The 18,910-nt window shown below is 42.5% G+C and overlaps 1 protein-coding gene across 1 annotated transcript in view; it reads right to left on the bottom strand.

The window, feature by feature from the left end:
• The window catches only part of LOC308129231 (retinoic acid receptor gamma-like), a 33,467-nt gene extending 15,215 nt beyond the window's left edge, over positions 1–18,252 (bottom strand). The window contains exons 1-2 of the mRNA XM_080495075.1: positions 18,131–18,252; positions 5,256–5,647 (exon numbers count right to left, since the gene is read on the bottom strand). Of these exons, the coding sequence (XP_080351201.1) occupies positions 5,256–5,424 (169 nt within the window). The 5' untranslated portion in view covers positions 5,425–5,647; positions 18,131–18,252. The remainder of the gene's footprint in view (positions 1–5,255; positions 5,648–18,130) is intronic.
• Between the last annotated feature and the right edge of the window lie 658 nt (positions 18,253–18,910).

Raw genomic sequence — 18,910 nt, 5'->3', positions numbered from 1 at the left:
TTTGGGATAAAGAATCTGGGCCAAATTATTAATAATCCTCATCTCACAGTTTCTTCATTTCTGTGGGATGTACTTTCATTTGTTTTCACCTTCTGTCTTTCTACAAGGGTTTGGCATTCGCGGCTCTCTAATTGGATTCTTTCAATTCGGCTCAAATGGATTGAGTTATTCTCCCTCCTGGAGCGGGATACTTCAGTCACACTGAAGTGTGACTCTGCTGCAGGCGAAGCACACCGGCCCCAAGTCTGGATAGTTTGTGTACGAGACAAACTTACCCTCCTCTTCCTCCTCCCTTTCCTTCCCTCGTTCAAGAGGGATGAACTCTGGAAGAAACCCCCACTGGGGCTTTAACACCAACCCCCCCCCCCCACACACACACACACACACACACACACACACCAACTTGTCCTGCCTGTGGCGTCTTGCACTTCATATTCTTCTTTTATGCCACAATACTGTTTTCCTTCTGCTTTTGTTTATATTTCCACCAACACCCGGAGTCCATTTCTATTTTGCCATTATTATCTCTCACACATGAGACACCTACTCTGTTCCTCTCTTTTCATGGAGTTTTTTTTTCTTTCTTTTTTTCAAATCCATCTTTCAATACTCTGTCAAGGTGTTCTTCCGTCTCTTTACCTGTTTTAATCTGTCATGGTCAGCCCGGGCACACACACACTCACACACACACACACACACACACACACACACACACACACACACACACACACACACACACACACACACACACGCTACAATGTCACACTATGGGGTGCAAAAGCAACGCAACTATCAGCCCGCTGAGCTCTCTCCACACCTTGAGACAATTACCCTCCCTGCCTCGCAGCACCCTGCCCCCTGTTGCTGCTTTCAGGAAAGAAATGGACGAATGCAGGGTGGAATGCAAATGTAAAAAAAAAAAAAAAAAGGCTGTATCATTTTCCTTCACTTTTACCAGGACGTAGCCTCTTCCACTACTATAGTCGGGCAAATTGCAGCACTCTGCCTTTGAAACCTAAAACACGGGACTCCCCAGCCGCCGTCGTCCTTTTCGCCTTCTTTCACACACACACACACACACACACACACACACACACACACACACACACACACACACACACACACACACACACACACACACACACACACACACACACACACACACACACACACACACACACACACACACACAGCACTTGTAAGAGGAACGAGTCGCATTACAACTATTCACATTCAGGTTCTTCAGCTATTCATCCTGTCGTCATGTCTGACACAAACACACAGAGTTGAACAATGGCCTCTCTCTCTCTCTCTCTCTCTCTCTCTCTCTCTGTTCCTCCACAGGCTGCTCTTCCAGCTTGGCCGCAGTTATTTGCACAAAGTCTCACTGCGGTCATCAGCGAACCCTCCGATATACAGTCACAAATGTGGAGCAAGAAGTGGGAGGCTGCTGTTTGTGATATTCATGGGTGTTGGAATGTACAGCCCACAGAGTGGCAGTGGAAATGTGTGTTTCTCTGTCTTCTCACACACACGCTCACACACACACTCACACACACGCTCACACACACGCTCACACACAAACTGAGTGTGTTAAACTGAGTGCCTGTGATGACAGACATAAAGAAAAACACACAAGCCTCACTCTGTGCCTTTAGGTTCAAGTTACTAATATCTCTCTTGTGTGCACGCGCACGCACACACGCACGCACGCACGCACGCACGCACGCACGCACGCACACACACACACACACACACACACACACACACACACACACACACACACACACACACACACACACACACACACAGAACAAGACGTTACTCGCATTGAAAATTGTGAAAGAACATTGTGTTCATTGTGGAAAAATACTTGTTTCTGCCCCCTGACATCAGTATGGTAAGATGTGTTACTTTTCATGACTACTAATGATTTAGATGTGGACGGATTATTGATCGAAATGTCATGAACAAACACACACACACAAATCACTGCTTGCTAAAAAAAAACAAAAAAAAAAAACACTGGGAAAGAGTGTGTTATCCTTGTGAAAACCCAGAGATTGTGACATGTTCCAGGAAACCCTGGAGTCAGCCAAAAAGACTTGCATGTGTGCTTCACCCAGTTCCCACTGCTATTAAGGAACAAAAAGGAGAGAACTCACTGTTTGATCAAATGCACAGCAGGGAGCTTTTGATGTGAATATCCTCTAATTTCTAGTCCAGGGATGTTTCGAGTTTCGTGTCATTAGGGAACAGAGTCCAGTCTTCCATTAACACTGATTAGGACCTGTTTAGAATTAATCAGGAAATCCACTTAAACTTCTACTTTTTCTGTAAGTTTGAAATACTTTTCACTTGAAATTTCAGAAGCAATTTTCTGTAGCTTCACACAAAGGTAAGAGAATGTGCAAATTGTGTATTTTTTTTTCTTTCTTTGTTACCTGCCACAGTCTATTTACACATGAAACGTCCACATAAGATGTTTTCCTCAAGGAAACTTAGGCACACAGGCAGGAAAAGCCAGGGATCAAACAATCAGACAATCTAAGCTATAACAGAGATGTGATGTGCTCTTCCACTGCAAGGAGTCGTCACAGAGTAAAAGAGAGAGAAAACAAAACAGAGCAAAGTTTGTACTTCACAGCCCAGAAGATCAGCAGTCGTAATGACAGTGGTACAAAATCAAATATATGTCATGTGAAAATGAACCGCAATACCCAAACTTCATTTTAACCCCCCTTTCAGGTGATATAGACAGGGACAAGGAGATTGGACGCAATATTTTCATCAAGCACGATTTTAGTATAAAAGTGACAGAAAATGTTGTTAGCTTAAGAGGCTGTGCAGATTAAAAAAAAAATTATTTTCGTTTTAAATTTGAAACTTAATCTGCAACGACACTGTCAAAAAAAAGTTTACATTTAGGATATTTTGTCTGAGCTTTCGCTATCATCTTCCATTTCAGCACATTTATGCCAAACCAGACGTGTAGCAGTTTTTATACTCTTCCTGGAGCTCTATGAGTCCTTATTGTGCATGATGGTTTAAAAGGTGACTGTAAATATGCTGTGAAGAAGAAAATGCGGGACACACGCTGGTGTGGTTTGCACGTTCTCCCTGTGTGTGCACTGTTTCTTTCTCTGGTTACTATGGTTTTCTTCTCACCGCCCAAAATCCTGAATGTTTGGATAAACTGCCTGTAGGCATGAATATGAGTGTGTGTGTGTGATTGTCTCTCTGTGTTTAGACAGTGATGGACTGGTGACCTTATCAGAGAGTATCCTCGAATTCCAGAGTAACTATTGGTAGCAGGGAGCACCTCCAGCGACCTGCGACCTTCATGGAGCAGTATAGAAGACGATTACAAGAATCGATAAACTGTTGTACAAAAACAACAACTCTGCCTCAATAAAATAAATTGAATGTCCTATTATGGGCTTTCAAAATAAATGAGGTGTTTAAATACAACTGAAATCCTACATTTGAATTGAGACTCTCCTCACGTCTCCACATTTTTGTCAACTAGTAAATACAGACAAAACATCACTCAAAACACATGTTAGAAGAAGCATATCAGTGACGTATATAAATATAGTGTGCATACCTGACAGGCTGTCTGGTGCTTCAGGTTAAAATCACCTGTCTGAACGGCTTAATGCTCTCGCTCGTATCTCGCCATCTCAGTCCATATATCAATGAACGTCCCAGAGGCGACATCCGAGATGCAATCACACACTGAGTGCTACTCGCCGGCCAAACTCTACGTTTGTCGAGAGGCAGAGAAAGGGGGGACTCCAGAAAATGACTGAAGATGAACAGATAACAGGGGCTCGGTGAACGCGCCATCTGTGCGCACACACAGACACACAAACACACTGACTGACAGGAGTGTTTCAGCAGGTATTTCTAAACCTGATGTTAGTTTGAAGAGGCACCGCAGACTTCAGCAAAGTGTCTCAGTATAAACTGCTGGAATCAGACTCAGTGGAGACGAGCCGGCTGTGGACGTGACTTCAACACACATCTTGAGGTGTGGACATGCTGAGGTGGCATTTGTATAAAATCAACTTGATGTCCTGGAGCGATCAAGCCGGGGACAAACAAAATACATAGAACTCAAATTAAACTTAAAGCTGTCTTATATTCAATGAATGTAGAGTGTGTTGACACTACATTAGTGCGTGGATGATTGTCTGTCTCGTTCTATGTAAATTGCATTATCCTCAATGTTGGCATGAAGCACTCCGATGGCTTGCAACCCTAAATATAGCATTTATAAAGTCTAGCAGAGTATGACCACTTTTAACTCATTGAGTTTATTATCTTTTTTTTTTACAATGTCCTGAAATTATGCCAGATTCATTACTTCCAAATGATTGTGTTTGTGATCCTATAGTGAGCGAAGGATGAAGGGACAGAAGTGCATCTCAGAAGTGCATCTCAGAAGTGGGGGAAAAAAATGTATTATTAGATTAAAAAAATATAAAAAGAGATTATTATTAGCCTCCCAATCAGCATCACTTTCAACATTTCATTGTGCTCTGTAGATCCTGAAAGTGAATCCCACCGCTGCTCACTATGAAGAGCAACAGCGCCCCCTGTGATTTAAAAAAGGTAACATTACCTCTCTTGAACGCCAGTTCTGCAACATTGACAGAAAAGTCATGCATGTGCCGCACTTCTTTTTCTTTTTATAGGAAATTTCAGTTTCTATCTGTCGAGATCCTCCTCCTGAGGAGCATCAAATTACTGTTTTTTTCCAGCCTGCCCTCTCTGCCATCTGGATACTGGTTTACCACAAGGGGGGGGGGGGGGGGGGAAATCTCTTCTCCTTTTTCTCATGATTTAAAGCCTAATTATAACCTCAAATTGGGCCTGAAGACTTTTCCAAGACTCGACTGTTTTAGCTCAAAGGAGGTGGTCAGGGGACAGACATTCGATACACTATCTTGTCATGTGTGAGGGTGTAAGATTGGGATTTCTTGCCTACTGACTCAACCATACTCCAATTTTAACTCATAAGAGTTTCATAACTTACCTGAACTGATCGGTACGAACAGCCACATTGGATATGTGAAATGTTTAAAGATGAACTTTGCATTGTCTGCTGAGTTCAAGTGAGGCAACCCAGTTATCTCGAGCCAGAGGAGCAATTTGTGACGAATTGCATGAAATCATAATGAAGGTCTATTTATTAATTTTTTTTACAATACTATGCAATGTGAGGGCATTATAGACCTGGTTTTACTCACACAATGCAGCCATCTCTTTGGGAAGGTCGGCTCCGAACTGTCCAAAAAGGTGGCTGCTGGCCAGCAGGTCGAAGGGGGAGTGGCTCCGCATGGAGTTAAAGGTGAATGGATACATGGTGCGGGGGAAACCCGTCATGTGACGCACGTGATGCTCCCGGTTGGTCGCCATGGCGAAAAGTGCAGCTGATGCTTCAGGTGGCTTTCCTCGGGCCTTCGAGCTCTTTCCTCCTGTTTCTTCGTCAGAGGCGTACGGTGAGGTTGAAAAAGGCCGGTGCCATTCAGCCCTCTCTCCTTCCGGCTTCCGTGGCGTCGATTCGCAGAGAAGTGACTGGGATGCTGAGGAAGGAGGATGCCCCGGACTGACGTGACCAAGACTCAGTCAAATATGGAATCTGTAGAAAAACAAAAGAGGCGAACTGGTTGGTACATTTAGATGAAATAGACAAACTTATCTTTTTATCACAACAAATATAATAAATACATAACATGATGAGGACCAAAGGCCGAAAGAAGAAACAGTTGACGGAGCAGAAGAGGGGGGGGGGGGTCCAGAACTTTTCCTCTCCCTTTTGTCCTTTTTCCAAGTAGACCAATAATTTTAGGCAATGCCATATGATTTCAATCAGCAGAGTAGTATTATAAAGGGTCTCTCTGTTCCCTCTGCCAGCCAGCTTGCCCGAGAACAGCCAGCCCCGACTCGGGTACAATTAACCCTTTATAGCCACGGACATACAGAGCCACCAATTCTCACTGTACCTTACACACAACCACCGACCTTTTCTTCTACTTCTATAAAGGTTTCCCGTGAAGTCTCTCAGCTTGTCTGTCATTTAGGAGTCGCAGTGTGGCTCTGGGACCCCATGACAAAGTTAAACGGGGGCAGCTGTCCCTTCATCTTTCTCTAAAACTGCCATGACTTCCAGTGATTTCATGAGTAGGTGGAGCTTGACTCTGCGGTGGAGCTGTGGTAAACACAGCTCGGCCAAAGAATGTCTTGTTGTTTTGAGCCTGCTTCGGCATGGGAATCAAACATCCCGGGTGGGTGAAAGAAAAGTGATGGATTTAGGAATTCATAAATGTCAAACACGGAACCACATAGGAGCCTTGTGCTAAAAGAGCGAATTGGATATCTATGAAGCGATCAAACTATCATCACCATTATATTCAGTATCTGTATCCATCCATCCATCCATTTATCTTTTATGCCACTTTATCCAGTTCAGGGTCGCGGGGTGCTGTAGCTGATGCCAGCTAATTAGGGAGAAGGCAGGCTACACCTTGGACAGATTCTCACTCTATATTTAAGTTTGCTCAACCTAATGCAAACTCCAAAACAGTGATGGAACACATATCCATGTATACATACACTATATACATCATTAATACGCAATTGTGTAACACGAACTGCTTCGTTTGAGCTAGACTTTTGTAGAGCTCGTCTCACAAACCACAGAATTATCAAGACACATAAATAAATGTCCTGTGGATGTATGAAATAGCTTTGTACAGCAGCATAGACCAGAGCAAGAGAAAAATCGGAGTGTTCCCTGAAGCAATTGGCCTCCATTAGTGATTAAATGAGAGCTGCTTCAAACCACCAGAACTCTTTCTGGAGTTAGCTGAAACTGAAGGGACTGTTGTGCTGAAACTCACTTTAAAAAAGTTTTGAGAAGTCCACCGCAGACATGGGAAAAACTTCCTCAGTCACTTCTTTAGGGTGCAGCAGCAAGGGAGAAGGCAGTTTTGAGTGAAAGACACATGAAAGACTACACACCATAAGTAAAAAAACAAAAAAAGAAGAAGGAACATCACTACTCTGGTTGAACAACTTGTAATAATTTGGACAGAAAGTAAAATACTACATATGTTCAAAGCTTGATGACATTTGACTGGTCCTGCTATGAAGCACGGTGGTGGCAGCGCCATGAAGTTGTTGCTTCTTATTGTGGCCGAGGAAAGGCAACTTGGTCGTCTTTAAAGTAAAAGGTAAACCTGCTTCAGATTGACCCAAGACAGTTGACCGGTCAGTATTTCACCTTTCAGCCTTACAGCGGCCTAAAGCAGCCCACCAAAGCAACGATTGAGTCATTGAAGGAATCTGAGTCATGTTGAAAGGGCCAGACTTCGGGCCTTCCCTCAACATCTGATGGCTCCTTGAGATGAGGCAGATTAGAACTAATTGAACAAGCCCAAGTGAGCAAACAAATGATCTGACCAATAAGCGTATGTACATTCTGGAGGTCTCAAAGCTCCATTTCACTTATTTGCTGAGGTTGTTCTCAGTGGAGGTTGTGACTCCTGTGTGAATCATACATATACCATTGGATATTTTTCCATGGGAATAGATTTGAAAACATGCAGTCACGTCGTCTTGTATTTCAACCAATACAATGAATATGGCAGCATGTATCAGTTTTGAAGGTCTTGTGCAACAGCAGACATCAAAATAGCAAATGAAAAAGATTTTGAAAAAAGTACAGAAAAACACATTTGACTTCAGGTTAATTATATAAATTGCCTGGATTTTTCAGACGACTATTCAAAACCTTAGATATGGGGGGAAGGTCTTTTTTTTGCAGCCTTAAGTGTAAGGGCTGCTTAGGGAGTCTTCACAAAGTCCCACATTATGAAGTTTTGAATAATTTTGTAAATGATTATCTTGATTCTTTTCTAACCACAATGGCAAAGCGTTTATATGTTACTTCAATTATGGGGTGCAGTGATTATACTTATGCTAACAATACTAAGCTGAGAGGTTGTAGTTTGTAGTAATAGATACTTTGATTTATTTTAAATAATTAAAAGCAAATAGGAAATTGTGGCTGCTCGGGCCTGCTATGCAAATACTACTGTCTGCTGATGGTAAAAAAATAAATCAAGTGCAAAATATTCTTCAACTGTGGTCCTGCTTAAGGGTATTGCATTTTAATGAGCAGTAATTCTAACTGTCATTGACATAAATGGGGTGAACAAAATATTCACTAATCTACAGTCATCTGTGCTGCGAGAGTAAAATGCTTCCACATCCTTTCTTCAATCCCATGCATGCACATATTACACACAAAACCACAAAGTCCATGAGCTGAGTGTTTTTCTTGAAGTTATATTTCCTATATTGACATTTTTTTGGTAACTGCCCGGCTCTGCTGTGGTTTTTTTTTTTTTCTTCACTGCGAGGGCCAGCCGGGGAGATTCACTGGAAACCATTTTAACAAAGAACTTTAGTGTTTGACGATTAAAGAATGTCAAACTGAGGTTGGACAAAGTGTGCTGTGATTAAAAAAAAAAGTGACTTCATGCATGTAGTGGTATGGTCCCGTTTTGTAAAACATATGCGTGCGCATGCCTCTCTGGAAGCAGAACACACAAACATACATGAGCGGACATGCAGGCCGCGGCGGTGAATGTACGCAGATGTTCTGTGACTTTAATCATGTTCATGGGCAAGTAATCAGTGGAAAACACGCAGCGTTCACACGTCCTCAAGCACCACTGAAAGCGGCAATTGGCCTTGAAGAATGGAGTAGTAAATACAGGATGGAGGATCCTACCGCAGATGTAGTGACTTGGAGTCGACTCCTCAACCAATCACAGTCAAAGACCGAAATCACTGGTATGAAAGCCAGATGTATAAAAGGACTGGAGGGGGAAAGAGTGCCGAAAGCTTAACAAAAAGGATGGAAAAGGACAGTGAAACAAAGGGCGGAGAAAGAGAGAGAGAGAGAGAGGAAGAACACAAGAGGGAGTTTGGAGCATCTGGAAGGCCATGTGTAAGAAATGAACAGAGTCCTATTAATTAGAGCCATACTGGAAACGGGATTAATAAGAGAAAGAGCAGACTGTGGTAAAGCAGCATGGGAGGAGGGAGAGACAGCAAAAGAGAGAGAGAGAGAGAGAGAGAGAGAGAGAGAGAGAGAGAGAGAGAGAGAGAGAGAGAGAGAGAGAGAGAGAGAGAGAGAGAGAGAGCGAGAGAGAGAGGGAGGTGGGGGGGGGGGGGTATGGAAAAAATACATGAAAATAAAGAAACACTTTTATATCCACTAATAAACTATGAAATAATGTGTGCCCGAGCCAAGGAATGGTCTCTTTCCCTCTAATGAGAAACAGCCCCACCCCCTCATTCTCCCCCCAGGGTGAATACACCTTGGGTAGGGCAACAAAAGCAGTGCTGTGTCTCTGGGCCTCCAGGCCTCAATGCTGCTTTTATGAGACCTGGCTGGGTCAGGTCAAATTGGGTCACCTGGTCCTGGTCCTGCTGACACTCACACACACACACACACACACACACACACACACACACACACACACACACACACACACACACACACACACACACACACACACACCTACACACACACACACACACACACACACACACACACACACACACACACACACACACACACACACACACACACACACACACACACCCATACACGTAAAACTGGTGCACACTCTTTCCCAGACGACGCGGATTAAAAACAGATTTAGCTGAGAAATGATGGGGCTTTCCATTTCTCGGTCTTTTCCAGCAAGTCACTGCATACAGTATTATTGACTTGTTTTCACATGACTCCCATCACACTGCACTTTTCTGGAGCCACTTCAATGTGTTCAAGGGACGGGTTGCAACAGCTTGAGCAGTGACCAGTGAAAATTCAAAAAAAGAACCTTTCGGGTGTCACGTTGTGGGCTTTTATTACGAGCACTTTCTGGACCTGGTTATTCTGGGTGCAAATGTGACGTATCTTTATGGTTGTTCCAACTGAAATCCCCCTGATGCTGTAGCTATGAAAGATCACACACACACACACAAAAAAAGAAAAACAAAGGGATTGTGTGTATGTGGATGTGTGCCGAGACTGAGAATCTGTCAACACTAAACAGGCTAATTCTGAAAAAGTCCGTTTCTTCTCACTTCCTTTGCCTGTAATGACCGATCAGGTCCAACATCATGTTTACACAACAGATGCAGGAACATGTGAGAGGACGATGGAATCTGTCAGTTTATCTGTGATTTATGAGCAATAGTCACCGATGAAAAGAGGGACTTGGCAACACATTTTTTGGGGGTAAAGAGAACTTGTAAATTAGGTTTTTTCTTTTTAACATTTTTTAAAGGGCCCCAAGTTGTTTCATAAAGACCGTCATTCAAATTCCTGAGCAAAAGTACAGCTGCCAATTTTTTTTTTCTTCTTCTTTTAGTCCCATTTTGGTTGGCAAATAACTCAACTATGTGTCACAGCGGCGAGCATCTGGTCAAGAGACAAGCAGACAGAGCCCGTTTATTCTGCACCTTCACTGCGACGGGGAACAACTGAACTTCTGATTCAGTCTTACTGATTGTTTTTGTACAAGTAACATCACAATCTAACTGTGGTTCGTAATTGGAACCAGACAATTAAGCACATTCTGCCTCAGTTTTTATTGCTCCACAGTCATCTGACAAAAATCTGAACGATAAACAGCTTTTAATGACAACACCTGCATGTTGAGTTACTTCACCGGCACACCCGACAAAACCCTTTAAATAAATACATTTTAAAATCAGAGTAGAGGATCGAGGGCCCCCAACTCTCAGCAGAAGAGTGTTAAGGTGTCTCACGCTAAGTAGTCACTTTCAACGGATACAAGACTTTCAAGGGAAATGTAATTTTGGCAGGCTATCCTCTAGTTAAAGGTTTGTCAGGTAGAAAGTTTTTGCAAATGTCCCTCCTGTTACACTTGTGGTTTCTTAACAAATCTTATTTTGCAGGATTGATTTGTTTTCATAACATTTATAATATATTGATACATGTAATAGTTTTATACTTGTAATAGTTTAAATTAAGGCAGCACAATATCAGGAAATTGTTGCGTATGGTAATACGATATGATTTGCAATAAGTACTTAAACAAGCGGTGTTCATGTCTTTGAGCTTTGAGATCCCTGCTTTAAAATAACATTGCTTCTCCCCTAATTTACACCAACCAGGCCTCGTATTGCTGTTACTAAATCTGCAGTTTCGGTCAACAGGTAACAAATAATATGTACAAATGGTAATTTGTGCAATAGTCACAATTAAACACACTTTCATAAAAAACAAAAAACAAAAAAAAGCCCACAAAAAAACCCAACGAGTATTTGCATGAATGCAAAGTGCAGTTCAGTCAGTCTTTTGTGAGCTGTATAGTGTGCATGGTGATATTACAATAGACTATAGTTCAGTACTAATGCCAGGCCATTTATTATGAACAGTATTCAAACATTTATCATCTGCACTGACTGTAACTGACAAATTGATATAGATGAATAAATACATCGAATACAGGTAACATTTATACATACAGATACATACAGATTTATAGCTTTCTTTCTTTTTTTTTGTTGACTGTGCAATCCACTCCTTCACTCTGCGCCGTGCCCATTTATACCTCTCTTCTATGTATTTGTTTATTGTATGTGATGAAACGCCTGTATGACATCACGGCCGCTGCCGCCGCAGTAAAAGGCTTTTGTTTGGGACTTAGATCTGTTGGTGAGAGAAGCTGTGGTCCAGCATTTTCAGGGAATGAGATGATTCGACGATTATTCGACAGTTAATCTTCAGATTTACAACATAATGAGCCCACTTGAAGGGCTGAACGATGACTGGTGATTCTTCAGAGTGAGTCAAGAGGTGGACCAACAACCTCACTTCTTTAAAATGTGAGGAGAATTGAGTTTGACCATGGGCCAAACATTCAAGAGTATCAATGTTTTTTAGAACTGACATGCTTCATAAACACTCAGTCTGGAAACGTGGTCTTAAGAATGGCCATAAAGCTTGTCACGTTGTTAAATTACAAAATTCAGGGGCTTCACAGCTGTGCACAGTTTGGTGCAAAGTTATGAATCGTCTATTTGTATCACTTGCCATGGCTAATAATGGATTATTTTACTGCGTTAGTCATATATAAAAGTATCACATCAGAGCCTTGTTTTAACGTATTTCCTTGTAAAGCACTGTGAATTGCCTTGTGTCTAAAGGATGCTATATTAATACATTTGCCTTGCTTTCAAGAAAATAAAAAGTTAATAGAGTATTCAATTTCACTAATCTACTTGAGCACGAAGTAAATATCCACACATCGACGGATTGCAGTTTACTGCAAGATTCACTGGTGTGGTAAATCGTGCTGATGTTACGACAACAGTGAGATCAAAATAAAAAAAACATACCTGGGAAATGATGCATTAAGCTTGTTGTTTACCACACTGGGTTGTGTTCCTCTGCTTGGATATTGCACTCCAAAGTGCTGTCATCATAGCTGCATTAACACAATGATGTCCTGTAAATTTAATCGGTTAGTTTACCGACTTAAGCCTTTTTTTTTTTTTATTGTCTTGATCAAAAACCTCATCAACCTCAAGGTCTGGTGCTTGTTTGGTGCTGGGGTCATTTTTGGTTGAATCCTGGACTGTAATGTTTGTCAGTATAAAAAAAACATTATTGTTTGGAGCCAAAGACGATGAAAAGGCAGAATTTTGTTGGTGCGAGTTCGATCCTTTAATTTGAAACATCTGGTAAGTCTGCAACTGTTGTGACCGTTACGCCTATCGTTTTGCACTCAAGCGTATTTAATGTATATAAAGGGGTCATATTATACAGCTTTTCAAAATGTTCACATGGGTCTCGTTGGTCCAGAAGCATTGTATTACTGCCCCAAATCCAACTTTTTCTTGATTATCAGCCATTTGAAAATTAAATCAAATGAGCTGCATTCATAATCTGCTGTGTCTGTGTGAGCTGGGCTGGCTCCTCCCACACTTGCCCATCTTGGGAGGAGGAGGAAGAACTTTCTGTGGTGCCATGTGCCAGAGCAGAGCTGCCTAATTCCTGATTGGAATTTTTGAACTCCCGATGACACAATATCGAGTTTGATTTCTGATTCGCTCGTTGGAGCAACACACTTTAAAAGGAAATTGAACAAGACAGGGAGACATATGACAGACGTTCTTCACTTCTGAGGTCTCATTTCCAGGTATGGGGATGAATATCGCTGTTGGACAACCATTAGAAAAAATAATTTTGCATAATATGACCCATTTAACACATCTTGAATTGAAAAATATGATGCGTCCGCCAACCTCAGACTTTTCCTTCCGCTGCCTCCCCTGGAAGCTTACTGGCACCACACAGGGAATGCCCACACCAGTCTTTGAAAACCACATTTGGTTGTGCCCGGCGTTTCGCCTTGTGAGGATGTTTTGCCAGACTTTTGTTGTTTTGCAATGCATTGTTATGTACTCCCTGTCTGGAGAGCAAACCACCACAAACTGCAACAATCCTTCATTTGATCAGAGGAAAGATGGTTCCACTTTCTTTCAATTTACTCTTTGTACATCAACGGAAAGCAGCATGCTTTTCACCCTGCAACACTTTGTTTTCATGGCAAAGCTTCGTGGATCTGTTTGCAAAATAGGGAAAATTGAAATTTGTTTGAGGTTTGGAGAATTTAGTTGGAGACGCTGTTTTAAACAGAAAGTATGGCGAATTACGGAAAAAGTGAACAGTTGTGGAAGGTTAACGTTCACATTTTCCATCAACAGTGGAGGGGTGTGAGTTTGGGGCGGGACACAGAGGTGACATAAAAGCTCATGATTGGACAAACTCCAGCTATTACAAACTAGAACCAGACATTATGAATGATGTGGTTCTATGAGGTGCTCACTTTGTTTGATCATGTGGGCCAGAAAGCTTCAATTTTGCCATATCCGATATGTTGCACACCCTTTTTAATTTTTTTTATTTTGTAAAGAGTGTTCACTTGGAGTGTTAACGCTTGATGGTAAACAGCCTTTGATCTTTTGGACCAAGGACAGGCCACACAAACTGAAGTGTCTGCTTCTTCTCACTGCATTTTAATTTGCTGCAGTTTGTCCTGCTGCTACATAGAGAGTTCGCCTTGGTCATTTCACTGTTTCCAAACTGTCCTGCATACAGGTTCAATCCAGGGCGATGTCCTGGAAAATAGGCAGGTCTTCAATGAGTACTTCAGGGTTCTTTTATTAATTTTTTTTAAATTGTTGATTTGATAATCTCATGTGGACCCTCTGTGGTTGTGAGCTTTGCTTTATCTGTCAGTCTTCCTCTCTCTAAAATCTGTTAGCAATTGTCAGACTAAGATCAAACAAGCAGTATTTTGTGGACTCGGCTTTATGCGACTTGCATAATAAAGATGCATTTAAAGGCATGTCTGGGGGTTCTGTGTTGGACACCAAAAAAAAAAAAAAAAAAGTGTTTCATTTAGTGAAATGTGTAGCAGTTCCACTGAGGCTGAGGAGAGGACAGACTGCATCTGGTTGGACACGGAGGTTAAAAATCTCCTCTCCAGAAACGGCCAAATACGAGGAAAAACATGACTTCAGCAGAGACAATTAAATGCAAACCATAAACCACAATCAAATCTGGCTTTTTTTTTTATACGAGAGTGCAGCCAGGGATGAGCTCGGCTGAAAGCACTCGGCTGAAAATGCACAGCCGGACACACAAACATCATTACAGAGGACAAAGAAAACACGGTCACCTTCAACCACAGACAAGATAATCCGATCTTCCAACAAATGGCCACACTATACTTTACGTCAATGTGACATGTGCAAATGATTGTCTTTTTGAGGAGAATAAATACCACTCAGACTTACACCAGCCATACACGTACCACAAAGTTCCTGGCTGAAAGGCAAACACTTTAAATTCACGCATGCAATTATGTTGTTAGCTGAGTCGAGAATGTACACACAGATAAATATATGTGGATCGAGCCTCAAAACAATATTTGGTATCAATTTCCAAGTATTGTTAGTCAAAAATATGTTTCAGAATGACTGCCAGACATTCATCCTGTGATAATGATTTCCAGTGAACAGGATCTGAGCTCTTCAAGGTTTTACAGAAGTTCGAGGAGGACAAGGCTGATAATCCATCTGGTCACTGTGGCGTTTCCAAGAGAAGTACATTTATTCCTCATTATGTACAGCAGCTGAACAGGAGCCGCCACTTCACACTATGAAAAGCGTGATGATATTAGCTCCAAATGTATTCCTTAAAGAACACTTATTCCACCAGAACGATTATTAGTTATAAAATGACAAGACAAAAACCCTGTCAATTCCTGCAACGTCGCTGCAGATGCTTGGAAAAACAATGAGTAAATTCTTTGCTCTAAAGTGCAAATGGGGATTATTTTTGATCAATATGTTTCACGCCACACACAATGTGGCATTATGGAGGCTCCCCTGTGGGCAACTGAAGGTCTCCAGATTGGAGGCCAGGGGTCAGTCGCTGTTGCTCCAGGCTGAGCGGCCTTCGCCACGGGTCAGGCCTCTTTGAAGCATTTGGTGGCCAGCTTTTCATTTTGCATTAAAGTCAAAAGTGAAACGCACGCATTCACGCTCAGTCTGTCTTTTTCACGGAGAGGATTACAAGTGTGTTTAAAAGGCTTGCAGCCTGTGCCAAGGAGAAGCCCCGGGCCACAATTAAAAACACTAAAGCACTCTTTAGACACACTGAGACACATTAGACCTTGAGTTTTTTTTTTTTTTGGGGGGGGGGGAAATGCAGCAAGAGCGACAATGAATGTCACAAGTGATTTCCAAATCTCTGAAGCCAATTGGACACGTAAAAGCGAACCACAGCCAGTACATGGCTCTCCCCCAAATCTCTCTAAATAACTCAATATGTAATTCAGTGGAACAAAGAAACAAAAACATTTATGTCCTCCGTTCACAAAAACAAGTAGCACAGTATTCACGTCTCTGTGTTGGAAGTCTCCAAGTTTCCACTGATATGAAGAAATCAAGAGAACACTCCCACATTAAATGAAACTCAGCTGACACAGGCCAGAAAAGAAGATGTAGATTATCTCCTTTGTTGTCTTCGATAGGAAATGAAAGAGAAAGACGTCAGCGAGACAGAAGGGGAGAGAAAAGGAGAGAGAGAGACAGAGGAGCCAGACATCCTTCTCCGCCTGAGGGGCTGTCATTCTTGAAACGTGGAGTGAACAAAGATGAGATTGCAATGGAGCTAAAGATGTTTCATGCAACACACCCAAACACATGCACATGCAGGCACACACAAACTTTTCCATTCGTTTCTTTCCTGCATGATGAAACCAAAAAGGGAAAAAAAAAAAAAAAAAAAAGTTTCTGAGAAGGAAAGAGAGAGGAAGATTTAACTCGCAGCAGATGCATCCGAAGGGGAAAAAAAAAAAGAAGTTAGTTTTGAAATGCTGAATGGATCAAACTTGGGATGACAGTGAGAATTTACTCAGTCACCACCGCTCTGCAGGCAGCCATTGACAGAGAAAATGAGTAAGTGATGAAAAGCATGATGAGAAAACAGTCTCTTACTGTTCTCCAAAAAGTCATCTCCAATACACTACTGATTGTTTGCACCCTACTTTTAGATTTGTCCCCGACTCTGCCAATGAGCTTTCCCTCAGACATCAAGGAAAATTCATTTAAAATAGATTCGTCAACAGTTTGTGAGAATAACTCAGAGCCGGGCTTTCAATAGCAGCACGGAGTGGCATGGTGTGAGCACTTGTCAGTGTGGTGTTAGCAGACAGATGCAGAACGCCGGGAAGAAGCCTTCAGGATGCTCATGACGCCTATATCACCATCATCCATCAGGCGATGCGTTTCTATTTATAGCTCACGTCACACAAAGGATGATAATTGCTATGATTCACACTCTAATAAGAGCTGGACTTTTAAAAGCAGGGAGTCAGAAAGTTTCTAAGGACACACGCACGCACACACACACACACGCACGCACGCACGCACGCACGCACGCGCACACGCACACGCACACACACACACACACACACACACACACACACACACACACACACACACACACACACACACACACACACTACAAAGAAGCAGTGAGATTGTCTTGTGACATGGAGGAGTAAACCATTGCAAGTGTTTCCATCCAGTTCGACATAATCGGGGAGGATGGGTAGCTGTTTATCAGGCCTTTTGGGGATGAGTGAATGAGTGTGTACATACTCAGGTAGACGAGACCTACTCAGCCATTTGCGCTGCTGATGGAGTGATCCATCACCTTTGACAGCCAGTCCATTGGCTGAGAGCCTGCGGGCTACAGCTGCCTCTCGGTCTGCCGCTGGAAAACATTCTGGGATGGATACAAACCTCATATGTACCACTCAATACTGACCGACAACGATGTGTGTAACAGCCAGAAAGTAGTTCGTGTCATATGCAGTGAGCTTATATACTCAGTCATTCCTGAAAGTCTGTGAAATTGCAGCAACCTACCTGAACTGATCTAATATTGTTTTTCTCAGTAGTTTAACGCGATAAACATTCGTTCCTTCATCGACTTTGACTTTGAGTTTGTGAAGCCGGGAGCAAATATAAAGACATCTGACTTTTGGTGGAACAAGTGAACACGCACATCCTCACAAATATTCTTCTCACATTGGGACAGTCAAAAGCACATGCAAGCGCCGGTCAGCTTTCGTTCCCGTCCCATCGCTCTTTCTGTTGTTCTTCCTCCTCTCAAAATCTCTGTTCTCAATTAAAGCTGTCCTCAGGAAACTCAATCTCTCCACTCCAAGACACACACACACGCACACACACACACACACACACACACACACACGCACACACACACACACAAACACACACACACACACACACAGGGAGAGAGAGAGAGAGAGAGAGAGAGAAAGACAAGAGAAACACCACAAACACATCTCACTCATGCTCTGACATGTCCTCTGTGTTCATTTCTCACAACCCGCCAACACAAAGAAGTTATGGAAGACCGGGGGGGAAGAAAAAAAAAAAAAAGAAGAAGAAGACTCACATACAAACTTACCAGATGTAAGATTTGAGCTCCACACAGGCTGGCAGTTAGTGAGTTAAAGTGAAGCAGAGACGGAGAGTAGTTGTTGTGTTTGTCAGTCAGAAGTCCCTCTCGCAGCGACGACAGAACTCAGCCTGTTGCATTCCGCCTCCCTCTCCTTTTCCCGTCTCTCTCTCTCTCTCTCTCTCTCTCTCTCTCTCTCTCTCTCTCTCTAACATACACCCTCTCTCTCTCTCTCCTCCTGAAATGATTGTGTACTTTGATTCACAAACCCTGCCTTTGTCACGTGATCTAACACTTCAAATATACAGCACATTTTTTACCAGCCACAGAATGCCCAAAGGCAGGGAAAACAGGGTCCAGAAAGCTTAGGTTTCAACTTGCTGCCCACCCCTCCTCTCCTCCACCCACCCGCCCCGCTCTCCTTTGTCTCACAGTCTCTCTCTTTACCTTCACTCTATCTACAGTGTACCGTCAGTCAACACTCTTTTGTTAGATTTCAACCGTGTGACTGTTTGTTTTGAATTTCTAAATTTGTCTCCCCGTTGCTCACCATCCAAAGATAGGCCCACACACACACACACACACACACACACACACACACACACACACACACACACACACACACACACACACACACACACACACACACACACACACACACACACACACACACACACGTCGTGTGTCGTGCAGGGTCTGGAACACAGATTGTCTATTAGAGTGTATTAGGAGAACCCACCATTGAGACAGTTTGTGTGCCATTAGAGCCGGATTCTATGTTGCCCGGTG

Source organism: Blennius ocellaris (genome assembly GCF_963422515.1).
Source record: "Blennius ocellaris genome assembly, chromosome: 4".
Classification (NCBI taxonomy): domain Eukaryota; kingdom Metazoa; phylum Chordata; class Actinopteri; order Blenniiformes; family Blenniidae; genus Blennius; species Blennius ocellaris.
This window is presented reverse-complemented; position numbering and strand designations above follow the sequence as displayed.